At 36.9% G+C, this 18,376-nt stretch overlaps 1 protein-coding gene across 4 annotated transcripts; it reads right to left on the minus strand.

Annotated features, from left to right (window-relative positions):
- Positions 1–1,166: 1,166 nt before the first annotated feature.
- Positions 1,167–17,907, minus strand: ccdc30 (coiled-coil domain containing 30). 4 transcript variants are annotated; one of them, XM_073812990.1, is made up of 30 exons: positions 17,866–17,881; positions 17,665–17,736; positions 17,217–17,366; positions 16,576–16,755; positions 16,291–16,411; positions 16,019–16,209; positions 15,263–15,352; positions 15,075–15,152; positions 14,473–14,617; positions 13,669–13,740; positions 13,450–13,565; positions 13,234–13,287; positions 13,014–13,072; positions 12,721–12,913; positions 12,546–12,632; positions 12,282–12,407; positions 12,012–12,149; positions 11,737–11,915; positions 10,635–10,869; positions 10,328–10,450; positions 8,095–8,265; positions 7,746–7,955; positions 7,508–7,665; positions 7,257–7,422; positions 6,928–7,049; positions 6,439–6,580; positions 4,006–4,142; positions 3,809–3,926; positions 3,645–3,709; positions 1,167–3,389 (listed from the first exon to the last, which is right to left on the minus strand). In XM_073812990.1, the coding sequence occupies exons 3-30, from the start codon at positions 17,229–17,231 to the stop codon at positions 3,200–3,202; spliced, it is 3,681 nt and encodes a 1,226-aa protein (XP_073669091.1). In that variant the 5' UTR covers positions 17,232–17,366; positions 17,665–17,736; positions 17,866–17,881; the 3' UTR covers positions 1,167–3,199. The 4 variants fall into 4 exon arrangements, with proteins under 4 accessions (XP_073669091.1, XP_065142033.1, XP_065142034.1 ...); XM_065285961.2 differs by having other exon boundaries at positions 17,665–17,907; XM_065285962.2 differs by lacking the exon at positions 15,075–15,152 and having other exon boundaries at positions 17,665–17,907.
- Between the last annotated feature and the right edge of the window lie 469 nt (positions 17,908–18,376).

The raw sequence follows: 18,376 nt of genomic DNA on the forward strand, positions 1-18,376 counted from the left end.
GTCCATGTCCAGAAAGGCAATAAAAACATCATCAAAGTAGTCCATGTGACATCAGTGGGTCAGTGAGAGTATGTTGTAGCATCAAAATACATTTTCTTCTGTTGTGAAGCGCATGCGCGAAACTGAAGTCACGTGAATGCAGTGACACGGCTGACGTGTTATCTGGTGCGCCCCAGCTGGGGTTTTTTTGTGCTTCAACACATTCTAACTGACCCACTGATGTCCCATGGACTACTTTAATGATGTTTTTATTACCTTTCCGGACATTGACAGTATACTGTACATAGATTTTCAATGAAAGGTCAACAAGCTCTCGGACTTAATATAAAACATCTTAAACTGTGTTCTGAAGATGAACGGAGGTCTTGTGAGTTTGGAACGACATGAGGGTGAGTCATTAATGACATTATTTTCATTTTTGGGTGAACTATCCCTTTAACATTAAGTGCAGATTACCTCTATTCCTTCACTAACCTGAGAAATGCAGAAGCACCTTGAAACACGATCATTCATTTTTAGATTATGGCCCAATCTAGCACCTCATCTGTGGCAGAAAAGTCTTTATTTGTTTAATCTGAAATCATTGAATTAAACATCAATAATGGTGTATTTAAAGAATAAAGTTTCTTGGAAATTCACAATCAAAATATTGAATGTAGTTGAGTTCAGAGCATTTTCTGTTTGATAAGCTAATCCAAAACTAATGTTTAACAGATGTCTTTGTCTTATAGTTGCTCTGACATGCAAAAACAGCAGCACATGTATTGATGATTACTTTTATAAAAAAGTAGTAGTAAAGTAGTTCAAAATGTTTTTACTGAATTTAAGCACCATTCCATTAAATATTCTTGCCAAATTGGATCATACGCTGTAAAAAAAATCCTTGTTGCATTTACATTTTAATCAGCTTGAATTTACAATTCATTCAAACTTTCTTGACTAGTAAGGAGTTTGTATAAATTATAAAATTTAAGTTGAATTTTTATACATTTATATAACTCCTCACTAGTCAAAAAATTGAAATTAACTGTAATTTCAAGTTGTTTCAACTTAAAAATGTAAGTTCAACACAGATTTTTTTTACAGTGTACATGATCGTACTATACTTACATTTTTTTTATGTGACACCAACACTGCAGCTGTAACATTCATTTACTTTTATATTCATGTATACCAGTCATTTGTTAAGCTTATTTTGTTATATTCATTAATTTTTAGAAAACTGCCTGAGACCTTTTTTTTTTGTGTGCATATTTTCATTTGTCTGTTTGCAAAGGACCAAGTTGTTGCGTTCAAATGCTCTCAAAATCCTCCAGATACATAGGTTTATTATATTTATATATATTTGTGATTTATTATACCGTGTTTACCTAGTAAAACAGAATTTTTTACATAAGCATTCAGAAATGTGACCAATATCACGGTTTTAAATGGCAGCAGTGTAATGAGGATCTCCTTCTTGGTGCTTTCATAAGGAGGACTGGTCAAATTCAGCTCATTGCCAGATATAGATTATTACATTACAGAATAATTCTGGCTTGATAAGCCTTAAATGTTTCCCAAAACAGTAAAATGTGTACATTTGCTATAAAATATACCCTGTATGCATTATCAGTGAAAAGCGCAAGGTTTAAATACTGTATATTGTTCATTTTTGTACCTGTTTAGTATTTCAACTTATTAATATTTGTTTTTCTGTAAGTACTGATCATTTGTTTTCTAGGCATTCTCATCATTTTTACATGTACACCTTTATTTGGTTTCTCTTTCTTTGCTCCATGTCAGTGTTTTTCAGTATTCGGTTTTCCTAATCTTTTTTCCGCATGGAACACAGTAATCATTAATTATTATTATTAACTGTTAACATGTATTATGTATGACATTGTTATATATGTCCTGAAATAATTCATTTTACTTTTTTGTCTTGCATTGTGGTTCCATATAAAGATTTTTGTTATATATGCACAGACAAGACTGATAGACGAACTAAGAAAATATCAATGTCAAGAACACTTTGTATCTCTATCTTGTTTATTAAATTCAGACTGTTATACCAGAGACTGTGTCATTTTTAATAATGCTGTGTGTTTAGATGATGCATTAGTAATAAATAAACAGTAAGCATACAAAAATGTATACACAATACTTGAGGGTTTTCTCTGTAGCATAACAGAATTTGAATGTATGTATGAAATATTGCAAACTAACTTTTATTTTAAAAAAAAGACCATGAAATTTTTTGAAGATTTATTACGAAAATACATGCTCTTTCAATGTGTACCATGTACATTAATGTCTTTCGCAGTTTTTCCACATTAGCCCTATAAGAAGATTTCATTAAAGTTGCATCCTATTATTATATAGCAGCAGGACACAGTAATGTACAGGCACAACTACAGGATTTTGATCCTTAAGCCACAGTTTACAGTGGTATTACCATATGATAACACAAAATTAGTTTTTTTTTTATATATCTGTCAGTAGCCAAATCTCTCTTTGAATACAATACCCACCACAGACTGGCTGTTTTTATAATCAATCATACGTCCGGCATATGCTACGTATAAGAAAAACTTTTCTAAATCATCACACCAAAGTACCTCTACAAAAAAACTAAGGTGACATTAAATTTAGCAACTATCCCCAAAAAAGGTTACATAAAAAAGTGAGCAAAAAGAAAATGTAATTTTTGTCTTTACACAGTAAACCAAACATGTATTACACACAGTTCTTAGTTACTGTATGGCAATCTCAGTATTCACTGATGCAAGATGTTTAACTTCATTGCTCTAGACATCTGTAACTTGGTGGCATTTAAGATCTCAATAAGACAAATACTAATTTTTATCCAAAGGCAATAGTGCATTTCAATTGTAAACACTTGCAGATGGATCCATCTGAACTTCAGGTTAATAGTGCTTTAAGTGCTTCGCTATAGTATCATACTCCGTAAATGTACAAAAAACATGGCAACTTATAGATGTCATTTTCCTGGCCACTGGCAAACGTCATCATATAGATTATATAAAACCTAAGTATTCTAATTTGACTTGATAAAGTACCACATGTTTAGAAGTACCTTGATTTACCACTAAAGTACCATGCTACATATTTACCATCAATGTACAACAGAACTGAACGGTGGTCAAACAAACCTCTCCTATTAAAAATGAAGATGATGAATAGCTGACAAAGTCTCTTAGGCCTCATCGCTGGTGGCACTAAGACTTTCTTCCAGCTCTAATCTGGTGTTAGGAGCCGCAGGTGAGGTCACATTCAAGTATCCCATCTCAGTGGACTGTGAGACAGGCAATGGTGAGGAGATCTCCAAGCTCTTTACTCCAGACTCCCCCACTTTGCGAATGGCATCCAATATTCCCCACGAGTCACTATAGCAAGATATTAAGATGTTAATGTTTGTTTTGTGACACAGTACTGAGCCAGTGCTCAACGGTGCTGATTTGACTTCACTTTTTATGTGATGTTTATGGACATGAAATAATGAAATGTATTAGTTTGGCAAAATATATGTATTTATACGCCTCAATGTGGATTTTTAAATAATTTACACTTCAAAGTGTTGACTTACCTAAACTTAGGCACTGGGGACACACTAGTAAGTGGACTTAAAATGTTAAGATTACCTTGGAGTTGATGTTCGCAACAGTCCATCAGTATAAACTCCCGAAGGAAACATTTTCTTGACCTCCTATACCAGACACACACATCATGATGGGATGACTGCAAGTCAAACTATTTAGACAAATTATTAATAAATAATTAAAAAAACACAGATGTAGATCATTACCTCGGCAGTACACACAGACTGAAGGTTTCTCAATACACGGTCTAAAATTCCTATGTGATTGGCCAGTGATAAAGTTTTATCTTGCAGCTGCTTATTTTCCATCTCTAGGAATTTAACCCTTGATAAGGGAGAAAAAAGAGGGTTATAATACTTTTGTATTTGTTCTTTGAGCACTGAGGAAAGCATGAGACTTTTACCTCTGCTGGGTGGAAGTGGCTGTTCTCAGTCCATCGTTTCCCATCTCCTCAGCCTCGCTTATTCGCTGCAGAAGTTCTCGTCTCTCGAGGAGAAGATGGTCATTTTCTTCTGTTACGGTCCTAATCCAGTCCTTCTCCTGCTCATAGTGTAACGAACAAGGGGTGAAATAGTGTACATGTCGTTTTATGTAAAATGTTACAATTAACTAAATAGCTTACACAATGACACTATTATATGTATTTAAAGGGACACTTCACTTTTTTTGTAAATATGCTCATTTTCCAGCTCCCCTAGAGTTAAATATTAGATTTCTACCATTTTGGAATCCATTCAGCCGATCTCCGAGTCTGGCGCTAGCACTTTTAGCATAGCTTAGCACAATCTATTGAATCTGATTAGACCATTAGCATCACGCTCAATAATAACCAAAGAGTTTCGATATTTTTCCTATTTAAAACTTGACTCTTTTGTAGTTACATCGTGTACTAAGACTGACGGAAAATTACAATTTTCGATTTTCTAGGGAGATATGGCTAGGAACTATACTCTCATTCTGGAAAATGAGTAGGGCTGGGTATCGATTCAGATTTTCCAGATCGATTCAATTTCGATTCACAAGGTGTCAAATCGATTCGATTTCGATTCTCGATTCAATTTTCGATTTCGGTTTTCGGGGCAGTTTTATACTCAATTCTCGATTCAACTCAATAAATATAGATTAAATACAAATACTATACTAATAAAAAGACAGTGAACAGCAGGTTTCAAGTGGGTAATTAATTATTACAATCGATGAAGCACCTGAAACCGCCATTTTAAGCACTGAATTAATGAATGACAGGCTTGCCTCTCGCTCCTTGGTAACCTCGCGCAAAGCAAAAAATAGGGTGACATCTAGTGAAGAAGACTAGTAATTCGATTTACGTTAATCTTTCGTTTAATGTTTGCAGAAATAAATATGAAAGAAAAAAATCGATTGTGCTCTTTGAGAATCGATTCTGAATCGATCACATTAAAAAAAAAAACGATTATCGAAAAATCCATTTTTTTTGCCCAGGCCAAAAAATGAGCATATTTAAAAAAAAGTGGAGTGTTTCTTTAATGTCCAAGATGGTGTTGCTACCGAAAGCTAGTTATTAAAGTTTAAAATATGGATATTTTTCTTACAAATATCGCATCGATTTCCCGCAAAGACCATTATTATCACATTGGAGCCTTTTTGGGCTTCAAAGTCAGAAGTTGTTCCCTGATCCCTGTTTTTATCCCATTGTAAGCTTGGAAAAGCAAGGACATTTAATAAAATAACTCCAAATGTGTTCTTCTGAAAGATGATGGACATGTGTATCTCAGATTACTTGAGGGTGAGTAAAACATGGGGTAAATTTGATATCTGGCTGGAGTATTGCTTTAATACAATGTATACATTATTATATTAAGTTATTTTACATTATGACTACAATAGAGTAGCCTTTTTAAATCCAGCTAGCTAGCCAGCTATGCTACTGAAACTAATGACACCTAAAAAACTTTTGACATCGTCATTTAGAGAGAGAAAGAGGTTAATTGGTCTAGTTATCAGAAAGGGAGACCAAACAGGAAACAACCTCACTTTCTCACTTCGTCTTGTTGCTCGCTATGTCAGACTCTTCAGAATGAGACCTTTAAAAAAATTATTTGAACGTCCTGACCTCTCCAACTCACACATTCTTGATTAACTGATTTCTGGGATATTTTGCATCATTTGCAGGCATCAGGGAGCCACTAATATGCGGGAAGAGAGAGGTGGGATGTCTGCATTTACTGTAATTGCATGGGAAAAAGTCATGACAAATGCATTCAAAAAATGCAACGTTTACAAATGGAAAGTGGTTTGGGAAATGATGTAGGGTGCGTAAACAAACATTTTTCTTGTGTGAACTGTCCCTTTAAAGGGACACTCCACTTTTTTGAAAACAGGCTTATTTTCCAGCTCTACTAGAGTTACACATGATTTTTATCATTTTGGAATCCATTCATCCGATCTCCGGGTCTGGCAGTAGCACTTTTAGCATAGCATAGCATAATCCATTGAATCTGATTAGACCATTAGCTTCGCGCTAAAAATGACCCAAGAGTTTTGATATTTTTCCTATTTAAAACTTGACTCTTCTGTAGTTACATCGTGTACTAAGACCGACGGAAAATTAAAAGTTGTGATTTTCTAGGCCGATATGGCTATGAACTATACTCTTATTCTGGCATAATAATGAAGGAATTTGCTGCCGGACCATGTCTGCAGCAGGCGCAATGATATTATGCAGTGCGCGAAAATAGTCCCCTTGGTAACTTTCAATAGGACTATTGCACCTGCTGCAGCCATGGTATAAGCATATTTTAAAAAAAAAAGTGGACTGTTCCTGTATGTTCTTGGAAATAAAATAATAATGTATTACTTTCTCAGAGAGGATTGTTGCAAGGGCCAGATCATTCTCCAGCTGCTGGATCCTGTGTTCATGTTGAGATACTGTCTTGATGAAGATCTGTTTGGCTCTGCGCAACTTGGTTTTATGCTGGGATTGTTTCTCATTGTGTCTCCTACAGAAGAGTGAACATACCGTTATCTTCAAGTTTACATTTGATAATGTATCAAATAGCATCTTATGTGTGCTTCTTGAATGTAGTAATCTCTGACATAGTAACCTAGAAGAAGTGCAGATCATTTTGTATCAGGACTTTGCAAATGCTACAAAACAATTCCTTCTGAGGTTTAAATGAGATTTATTAATGAGCATATGGTCCAAGACATTTGGATTTATTTCATACACTCATCAGATCATTAATAGATACTACAAGAACTAAACAGTTTGATAAAGCAGGCATAAAAAATGTACAGTTCTGGGGGCTCTAGTATTAAGACCAATGTGTAAGACCACAACGTTTACCTGATGTTTGTGTCAAGCTGCTGAGCGACCAGCTGAAGTTGCTCTTGCAGTCTTTCACACTCGTGCTGGGAGGAGAGAAGTTGCTCCTCAAGCCTGTGGCAGCTCTTCTGACTGAGTCTCTGCTGCAGGACACATAAGGATCTGGTCATACATCAGCTATGATACTAACCCTGCTCCAAATGCATTCTGGGATTGTCTTACATGCAATGCTGCGTTAGATTAGATATCTTATCTGGAAAAACACTGCATTAAGCATTTAAAATGCTATGTTTTAGAATTAAAATCATTATTTATTTATTTGTCATTTTGAACAGATTTACACCACAAACCTCATCTCTGGTGGTGTTGAGTTCACTTTCCAGCACCTGCAGCCGCGTCTCCAGCTCTTGTGTATGGTGAGACAGCTCCGAGTTGGCGCGCATCAGAGTCGCCTCCTTCATCCGCATCGACCTCACCTGCTGCTGTAATTCCTCATCTTTCTGCTCAAGCAGTTTCCTGTTGGAAAACACAAACCAATTTGTAAAGTGTTGACAATGTTAAGGGACAACGTTCAGCATTTTGGCCGGTGATGTGTGCTGACCTCTGCAGCTGCTCTTCTTGCATTTTAGCTCTGAGGGCAGACAGACTATCAGACATATCTCTGGTCTCTCTTTCCAGTTTGCTGGTCTCTCCAGATCTGGCTTCTTCCAGACGCAGCTGGTGCAAGGTGTTCTTCAACTGCTGCTGCAGTTCGACAACCTGCAAAGAAATTCACAGATAGAGAGTTCCTCTAAATCGTACTTTTACAAACTTGATCTATTTTGCTACTCTAAATGCACCTTCTTATCTGCAGCGATCACGCGTGCCCTCTCCGCATTTAGCTCCTCCATCAAGCTGTTGTTAGTCTGTTTGCTCTGAGAGCTTCTGGCCACCTCCAGCTCCAGATCTCTGGCCCTCTGATGAAGGATCTCCAGCTCTGCCACCTGCTCTGCTGTGCTCCCCTCCAGCTGGGCTGCTTTGGTCTGGACCTGCTTCAGCTCCGCACACAGCTAAACACAACAAAGCAATAAGAATAACAATGACATATGTGACCTGTCTGTGAAATCAAGGTTAAAGTTTTATGATCTAATTATGAGATTAGGAGCATCAGCGTTTGATTTTAGCCATTGACAAATCTGAGAAATGTACCTTGAGCTTCTCTTGTTCCAGCAGTGCATTGTGTCTCTTAAGGTCTAGATTCTTTTCTCTCTCATAGCGTAGCTCTCGTTCAGCAGAGGTGAACAGGTGCTGGGTTCTCTGCAGGTCCTGCTTTATCTGTTTGTTCTCCTCTCCCTTCTGCTGTAAGAGCGAATCTTGTGCCTGTGACAACCACATATGTTCATGTCACACAGGGGACATAGGGAGAACATACAGCAGGGGTCTTCAACTACTCTTCCAGATGTTGAAAATGTAAATATAATGCGGGCCAAACTTTTACTTCTATTTTTCTTACCCCCTATTTTATATTTTTTACCTTTACCTATTTATAAAATTAATATTATTATTTTGATTATTATTATTATTATATGTTATAATTTATGTTGTTTTGTAAATTTTTGTTATAGGTCAAATATTAAAAAATATGCATTTTCAAAAAAGGTGCACACATCTTGTATCCAGAATTTGTCTTTAAATGAAACTCAAATTTATTTTTTAATATTTTAAAAACAACTGCAGTTTAACATTGCAATAGCCAAATGTTAAAGGAATATTCAATTTTCTTAAAAGAAAAATTCAGATAATTTACTCACCACCATGTCATCCAAAATGTTGATGTCTTTCTTTGTTCAGTCGAGAAGAAATTATGTTTTTTTGAGGAAAACATTGCAGGATTTTTCTCATTTTAATGGACTTTAATAGAGCCCAACATTTAATACTTAACTCAAAACTTAACAGTTTTTTCAACAGTTTCAAAGGACTCTAAACGATCCCAAACGAGGCATAAGGGTCTTATCTAGTGAAACGATTGTCATTTTTGACAAGAAAAAAAAATGCACTTTTAAACCACAACTTCTCGTCTAGATTCGGTCGTGATGCGCCAGCGTGACCCCACGCAATAGGTCACAGAAGACGAACGCGAAACTCCGCCCCAGTGTTTACAAGTGTTGAGAAAGAGGACCATTTCGACGTTGTTGTATGTCAACTGATACTAATTAATGTCTTTGTGTCAGTTTATTGTTTACAATGGTCCGCAAATGTGCGTTTCATATATGTAACACGTGACCTCTCTACGTCACTACGCATTTACGTTAGGTCACGCAGGAAAGGACCTAGACAAGAAGTTGTGGTTTAAAAGTGCAGATTTTTTGCCAAAAATGACAATCGTTTCGCTAGATAAGACCCTTATGCCTCATTTGGGATCGTTTATAGTCCTTTGAAACTCCGTTGAAAAAAACTGTTAAGTGTTGAGTTAAGTATTAAATGCTGGGCTCTATTAAAGTCCATTAAAATGAGAAAAATCCTGCAATGTTTTCCTCAAAAAACATAATTTCTTCTCGACTGAACAAAGAAAGACATCAACATTTTGAATGACATGGTGGTGAGTAAATTATCTGGATTTTTCTGGACTATTTAAATGGACTAATCCTTAAATAGTTCAACTGTGAACCTTAATAAGTGCAAGTGTAAATAATCAACACATGTAAATTTGTATTGTGTTTATTTTGTTTATAACTGTTAAGCTTTCAAAAATAGTTACATTTCAAGTAATCACAACATAAAGCCAGTTTTGTCCTAATAACTAAAATCATTTTCTTTTTAATATTTTAAAGACTAAAACACCTTTCCATTGGACATTACAGTCGAAGTTTGCCTCCTAGTGGAAGTTGTAATGAAATGTAGTTTAATCGTAAATTCGTGTCAACATTGGAGAGAATCTCATTCCAGCGCAAGAGCCTTCAATCTACAAATATTTATACTTAATTATTTACTTATCAGTAATTAATCATTTTTAAAGGATTCAAGCGTTACAGATAAATTTAACAAAAAGGATTAATAATTTTCACCTTGCACACAGTGTTTTGACTGGAACACACTGAAATACATCACTTCCGGTTGGCGTGTCACATGCAAACGGTGTAGCGCAGTGTAGTGGAACAATTTATTTAATGCTTTCAAAGCTCAAATTGGATCCAAAAATGACACACCCGCAGATGGTTGACACCCCATGCAGCCCATTGTCATGTACAGTGGAAAGGCGGCTTTGATGTAACCACGCTGATTTAAAATCAGACAAAGATGACCAAACCGGATAAAGTTGATTGGAGGGCCGAATTTGGCCCGTGGGCTGCCAGTTGACTAGCCCTGACGTGCAGTATAAAAATGTTATAACAATGTTTTGTGCATGTATGTACTGCATAAGTGAAATAATGGTGGATCTGACCTTAGCCCGAGCCTGAGCTTCACTGATCTGGGCCTGCAGGGCCAGTAGGTGTTGGCCGGCAAGCTGTCTCTCCTCCTCCAGGGTGGAGTGCAGCTTACTCATTTCTGACTTCACACAGGCCAACTGGATGAGAAACACATTACACCAAACAGTTTACAAATACCATCAACTAATAATCTAAACACTCCACATACACATTTACAAATCAGTAGCATCTCAATAAAAAGCAAGGGAACTATTGCAATTTATGGACAGCCCATATAAATATTTGAATTGCAGCCAGTGTGATAAAACAATGGTGGGGTACCTGACAATGCCTCTCATTCTCTGCCGTGGGCCTGCGGTTGGCCGTGTGCTCGCCGGTGTGCTCCTGTGAAGCTTTGGGTATCTGCTCTCTAGCCGACTGGAGCTGCTGTTTAACATGCTGGAGCTCCAGACCGAGTCTCTCCCTTTCTCCATTAGTCTGAAGCCTCTCCTGGGTTTTCTCACTGAGCTCCCTCTGCAGATCCATCACATGACTACGCTTCTCCATTAGTTCATCCCTAATATACAAATCAGTAACAATACAAATTACCACACACTCTTTATAAAGATTATAGACTGTTTCTTCAGATGCACATGCATTGTGGCGGTCACGCGCCTGAACCAAAGTGAACTTCAGGTATGTATTTCAATGCAAAAAATTACTTTCTTACTTAGTGTTTTTTTCTTGTTTTCAGAAAAATATCTAAAAATTCTTAAATCAAGATGTATTTTATTGATCAGCAAAATGACCTAAGAAAATAAGTCTAGTTTTTAGAAAAATACTATACAATTGAAATAAATTTGTGCTTGAATCAAGCAAAAATATCTGCCAATATGGTGAGAAACAATTTCTTGAATTAAGCATTTAAGAAAAAAGTTGTTTTAAGCACAAATGCACTTAAATTGTATATTTTTGTCTAAAAACTAGACTTATTTTCTTAAATCATTTTGCTCATCAAGAAAAGGCATCTTAATTTAAGAATTTTTAGATATTACTGAAAACAAGACAAAAATACTAAGAAAGTCATTTTTTGCAGTGTTATTCATCGGTCTGGCTAGTGGCGAAACTGATCTCTGAAACAAAAACCTTGTCAAAAATAAAATGTTCTGGTTTGAAGGGAGACGACGAGCATGGATCTGTGCGGAGAGGTTGGGCAGCCAGGCAAGAATTCAAGGACCTTTAGCTAACATTGAATAACATAAAAGAACTCTTTTACTCAATTCACATGCAAAGACATCGGACAGAAAAAGGCTTGTCCTTTACATATAGGTATGTTAGTAAAAACCAGTTTAAATTGTAGAAGTCAGACAGATGGTGGTAAATAGTCAAGTAAAACAATACAGTGAATAACATTGTTTTGAAAATAAAGTAAAAAGTGCCTTACTTTAGTGTATTGAGCTCTTTCTCTTGTCGTGTCAATTCTGTTCTTAGCTTTTCCACCACTGACTTTAGCTCTGCCACCTGCTCCCTGCTCTCTCTTAGGTTGTCTTCGACCCGACTGTTCTCTGTCAGAAAAGTCCTGTTGTCCTGAAGTCTTATCTGAGCGCGCTCCAGCTGAGCTACCTGAAGAGGGACAAACATGACATCAGCAAGGATTTTCCAGACAACAAATAGTCCCCGACATTAAACAAGATTTAACCTATAATAAAACTGTTTTACCTTTTCTTCCAAAATTCCCTTTTCTCCTTTGATCTGTGTGAGATTCTTATTAAGTGTCTTGCCCTGTCGACATTCTGTCTCCAGTCTCTGAACCTCTACACGTAATCTCTTCAGGTCCTCGTGGTCTCTTTGCATGACCTGTTCACAAAATGAGTAGATGTTAGGTCAGAGAGCACTTTATTACAGTTTTATAACATCTGCATAATGCACAACCTTCATCATTTTAGCAAACTGTATATTCTATCATCAGTGCTGTGTGACTAAAATGACCTCTTTCTCCTTTTTAAGAGCAGACTGGGCAACAGATAGGTCAACCTCCAGCTGTTTCCTCCACCCTTTCTCCTCAGCAAGCCGACCCTCGAGGAACTGAAGTCTTTCTTGGGTGCTCTCTTTAGGCTTTGGATTAAAAACAGTAAATATTACATCCAACTACACTCTCAGAGAGTGCAAGAAAGTCACAACAAGTCCTAACAGGCAGACAGAATCTTGTCAGGTCACACCTGGTTTAAACTTAAAGATTTGTTTTGTTATTACCTCAGAGTTGGTCCCTCTAACCTGATCTTCATCTTTCTTCTCAGGTTTCTTAGTGTTCCTCTTCAGCTCTTGCTCTACACTTTTAATCTAAAATAAAAAAGGTCCCACCTTACTGTTCAAGCAATCATTCATCATATTCAGCTCGGAGATGAGCAAATGCAGTAAAAAACCTCACCTTTCTCCGTAAGCCCTCCATCTCACAATCGTGACGTTCCCGCTGCTCTTTAGCAGCGTTCTGCGCCTCGCCCAGCAGTGCCTCCAGTTCCTCATTTCTCTCCACCAGCTCCTCATGCTCCTTTTGCAGCTTCTTGAGCCTCCTCTCCATCTCTCGCAGACGGCTGTCCTTATCTTCAGACTCCCTCTGACACCTACCAAAACATCACCACCCTATCAGTAGTATCTTTATAAAACAATGCCATGCACTGAGATGATTGTGGCAGGTTGATATACAGTAGCGCGAGGTTATACTTTTTGTGGAGTATTTCATCCTCAATGGCTGGAGATGGATCTGGATTATTCCCAACACCCTGTAAAAAGCAACAGCATTAAGTGCTTTTATGGGAATTAAATAAATATTAAACATACTAACATTATGCAATTAAATAATAATAATAAAAAAAAATATATATATATATATATATATAAAATAGCAATGCCCGATGGGCGCAAAGTATCAGTTAATTCTTACCCATGTAGAGATTTCATTGTTTCCTTGATTTAAGTGCATCTTGGATTGTTCAACCTGTAACATATACAGTCTGTCAGAAACTGGTAAAGTTGTCAAAGTCAAGTTTATTTATTTATAAAGCAGTTTAACACATTTTTACTGAATTTGCAAATAGGGTTTCATAGTATCACAGTTAATGGCAGTGACAAGTCCAATCTGAAATATATTTATACTTACAAGTTCAATGAGAGTCTTCCTCTCTGTGTCCAAGGAGCGAACTCTATCCCGCAGCGCTCGAATCTCCCCATCCAGTCTTTCATTGCGCTCCTTCGCCTTCTGCAGCTCCACCATATCTACCAAAAATTGGGTTTAAAACTCAAACAAATTCTCTACTCACTAAGGTGGAGGTAGACAAATATGAGGAGGATGAGTTGCAATGACAAATGAAGCTCTCACCACACTGTTTAAGCTTGTCCACTTCCTGTTTTAACTGCTCCACCTCCTCCCCAGTTTTCTGCAGGTCAGGTACTGAGGATTTGATATTAGGGTCAATGACGTGACGTTAATTATTTTGTATCCATAGGGATAAATTAAATGTAAAAGGGTTAAAATTTTAAAATAAATTTGCAGATTTCTTGCATGTTTTCTCTTTTTTGAGGAAGTCTAAAATTTCTGGTTTTATTTCATTTTGAAAGAATATTTGGGGGATAACTGCAATAATGTTTATTTTAATATAAATATATAATTTTATTAAAATATAAATATATTCATAAAAAATGTGGAATTAAATATAAATCAGTTAGTTTAGTGTAATATGATTTTACATAATTTGTCAAAGATTATTTACAGCTGTTTTCAGCATATGTCAGGACAAATATAACAAAAACGCATTAAAATTTACTTTTAGAAATAACTAATAAAGTAATAATATTTAAAAATGTTTTTTATGATTACGCTTACATGCCATCAAGGTGGATAAAATATTTCATATTTCTCATTCTTTGTTGCAATTGGCGGTTACACCATTTTACATTTTTTAGGTCCATTAACTTTCATTAAAAAAATGTATTGCATAAAATTTACATAAATACAATGTATATAATATACCTGATGCATGCTTTTAAAACCAGGTTAAAAAACAATTGAATTTCTCATCTTGCCAAACAATTTTTGTCACTGACCCATTAATAAAGGTTGTGTTATGCATAATCTAATAGAAATAAAGAAACTTTCAAAATGCTTAAACTTTATTTCACCTACCACACACGTTCTGGATCTTACGAGCCAGATCTAGCTCATCCGTCAGGCGGCGAATCTCTTCATGTGCCATAGCAAGACGACAGGACGCCTCTTCCAAATCCCTCTCCAACTTCTGGCGCTCTCTGTTGAGCTCTTCACCGTGGGCCTACAAGGAAATAGTGAGAACTAAATCTGTCTGGACTGGAAAATAGGAAACACGTTAGGATCAACGCTTGTTTCACATGCACGTGCCATAAAGGTGAAGCCAAACATTTATAATGTTCCAGAAAGTGGATGTTTAATAATATGTTCCTTCTTCCCTTACAACCATGAGATAAGCAACAGACGACAACCTGTGGTTAGTAACCACCACCATAAAGCAAATGTGTCCATAACAAGGATCCAGAGTGCAAAGCCAAAAGTGTTAAAGCGTTCATTCCAGACAGGTTTTTTTTGCTTTGTGTGGAACCAAGATGCAAAACATGCATCCTATCATAAAGTTAACAACATTCAGCTGTTAGACTGTGCTTCAAATAGATCATCTCATCAAGAAACTCTGTATGGGTCATGCCATATTTGCGCATCAGCCTAAACAAGAGACAGTAGATATGACGGGAACATACAGGAACAAGATTCTGTGCTTTTAGTGTAGCCTTGCGCGCACCAAAGAGCTTCCTCCAAGGACTTTGAACTGATGCTTCCTGTCCATTTATGGTGGAACACAGAATTAAAAGAAACTATGATGATATGTGTGTAAAACACAGGGATGGACAATAAAACAGGACTGTTTTAAATTGGCTACTCATCTCACCTTGTTTTCATTTTCCTTGGTACGGTGCACATATTCCCTTTGCTGCCTAAGCTCCTCTTCCATTGTGTGACGGATATGATCAAGCTCCTCCTAATTTCCATAAGTGGCAGATATTAAAATAACAATAAAACCAGTATGCCACTGCTTTCACACTATTAACTCTTTCCCCGCCTTTGACGAGTTATTTTGTCAATTAAGAGAAAACATTTGCGTGAAAAAGGTGTTCCTGATGAATTTTTATGTTAATCTGCAATATCGCGATTATCCACTAGATGGCGCACTTGCACGGCGCAATTTATGAAAAATACTGAAGCCAAAACGTTATTTACTAATTTTAAACTCTGTGTATGTTTTGATAATCATTCTGAATCTGTTCTGTAACAAAATTCCTTCACAAAAATGCAATTATTTCAGCTTTTTGGTTTTTTCCCTTTCTTATTTGTTTGAAAGCAGAGGGTATGTTCTTTCATTTAATATATTTGTATGTTTATATATTTTTAGAAGAAAATTTTCCTGGAAAGCATTTTGTGAAACTTTTGTGAAAATCACAAAAAATGGCTGGCGGGGAATGAGTTAAGAAAAAGCCAACCACTAAATAAAACACTTATACTTCCATTATTGGATTGCCTCACTTTATGCACAGCATTTCATCTATGCATTTAATCTGCATGTGTGCCTTGGAATCAAAACCATAAGCTTGGTGTTGCTAGCATTGTGCTGTACGGGAACATCATAAAATTTAAATTCTCATAATACCTGCAGATGCACCTCTCTAAGGTTTCCGGTAAGCGTCTGGGTGTCCAGCTTCCTCTCAGCAGCCTCCAGTCTTTCCAACAAAGTAACTCGTTCCACCAGCAAATAAGCCACCTGCTCACTGGCACTGCTCTGGCTGATCTCTGACAGACCCTCCTGCTCGAGCATCTCCACCACCTCCTTACATTGGGAGTCTGAAACAGTATTAGTATTATTAAAATAAATAGGTGTGTTCACTTCGTACAAGAGCTGTGTAAAAAACAAAAAACATTCACCCTGCTGGTGTTTCATTTGAGCGAGCTCGGCACGAAGTTGTTCGTTGTCGCGCTCGTACTCCGCCGTAAGAGATTCGCGCTCCTCCAGCATGTTTCGAATATGCTCCACGTAATTTTCCACCTTTACAAAATCCATAAAATAGTCATACATCACAACAAAGGCTACAACTACAGTACGAGTTTGGTTTGGATAAGAAATACCGTGATCATGTTTCAATGTCAATGAGGCAGACCATCATTAGCTATTCTTAAGGACATCAGCCCAGTCTGCCATATGCCGCTCACCTCTCGCATCTCGCTGGCCTGCTGTGTGCGCAATGTTTGCAGGTCCTCGGTGGCTGTGGTTAAACTGCCCTCACTGCGTTGAAGCAGACGCCAAAGGTGGCGCTCGCGCTCCTCTGCCGGAGCCTCGGGGGACATACCGTCCCCGTGCAAGCGAAGGGTGATTTCCTCCAGCTCCTTATCCTTAGTGGGAAACAAAACAATGACCTTTCTTTAACACGTACTGGAGCCAAAGTAGTTGAAATAGGGTTATCAAATATCTCCTTGAACAGACAATCACCTGCATCTAGTCTAAGTGCTTGTTTTAAGCATTGTCTGAGAAAACTTGTCATTTACATCTATGCTTTTGGCAGATGCCTTTATCCAAAGCAACTTACAATGCATTCAATGTGTTACTGCTGAAGTAGTGCTATTGACTGTGGCTCAATTGGTAGAGCACTAAAGGTTGTGGGTTCGTTTCCCTGGGAACAAACATATTGATGAAAAGTATACATTGAATGCACTGTACAATAGAACAACACATTTCTAGAGTACACAGCACATCATTGCCATTACAGGCACATCACATGACCTAGTTAACTGATCTAACATGCATATGCTGAATGTTTTATCTATATGAAATTTGGAGATGATTCGACACTTACCTCTCTTTGCTCCATGGCCAGGTAAAGCTGAACTGAAGTCCTCGCATCACTTGCAAATGAGCCAAGAGTGTTTATGAGAACAAAGTTCAGATTGTAGTTTCCAACATTTGCCAGGCAAAGCGTCCATGGGAGCCTCCGAACTAACCATCACTTCATAAATAAAAAGATATCAAATACTAAATAACTGTGCTCTGTGTTTTAAATGTACAAGTTAACATACATTTCATCGACACAATAAACAACACAAATACAATAAAAGCCTTTGATAAAATAATAATACTTTAAGATATTACAGTTAAAGTTAATCGCAACAAATGGTTATTAAATACTCTCTGCATAATCATCCGTCTCACAGTTGTATTGTATGTGACAGATGTTGCTTCGTTTGTTAAGCAAAATTAATTCTGTTCACTAGGATTTGTTTATGAAATATAAAAAGTTTTCTTACCTAACAGTAACAGTTACCCGTCCGCTAACTTTGGCTAACGGGCTAGTTACGCACGGGTCTCGTTGCACATGACTGTTAAGGACAACAAAACAAAACAAAAACGTTGTCGTTGCCCTTCCAAAACTATTGTTAACAGCTAATAATAACAATTTGTTTGCAAATACTTAAGAAGTACTAGAGTGTTCATGTTTTGAGGCCTACAGAGTATTTTGTTGCTTCTTCGTGCGGTAGTTTTACTCGAGCACCTTGGCAACGGGTTAAACCATTGTGTGCATTGAGGGGGATTGAGCTGTTTTACATTAGACCAGCAGATGGCGCCGCTAGAACAATACAACAATACTGGGGCTCAGAAGCGTACAAACGTTAATGGATCCATCCAAATAATCTATCCTAATCCATGGGAAACTTGTAAAGCATCTGGAAATAAAATAGCTGGAGTCAGATGTGTAAAATATTCATTTATTTTATTTAAATATATTATACAGTGGGATTCCTGAAGTAAAATACAGAATATTACAAATGTCTGGAAAACAAATTAGTAATGTTTTAAAGTGCACCTATTTCATTGCTAAAAAAAACAATGTTATTTTGTGTATTTGGTGTGATACAATGTGTTCGCGTGGTTTATGGTTCAAAAAACACATTATTTTCCACATGCCGTACATTTTTGTAGCTCCAGATTTCCCTGTCTTCCTGAACGTACAGATTTTGT

The sequence above is a fragment of the Paramisgurnus dabryanus genome, chromosome 21 (assembly GCF_030506205.2).
Source record: "Paramisgurnus dabryanus chromosome 21, PD_genome_1.1, whole genome shotgun sequence".
In the NCBI taxonomy this organism is placed as follows: domain Eukaryota; kingdom Metazoa; phylum Chordata; class Actinopteri; order Cypriniformes; family Cobitidae; genus Paramisgurnus; species Paramisgurnus dabryanus.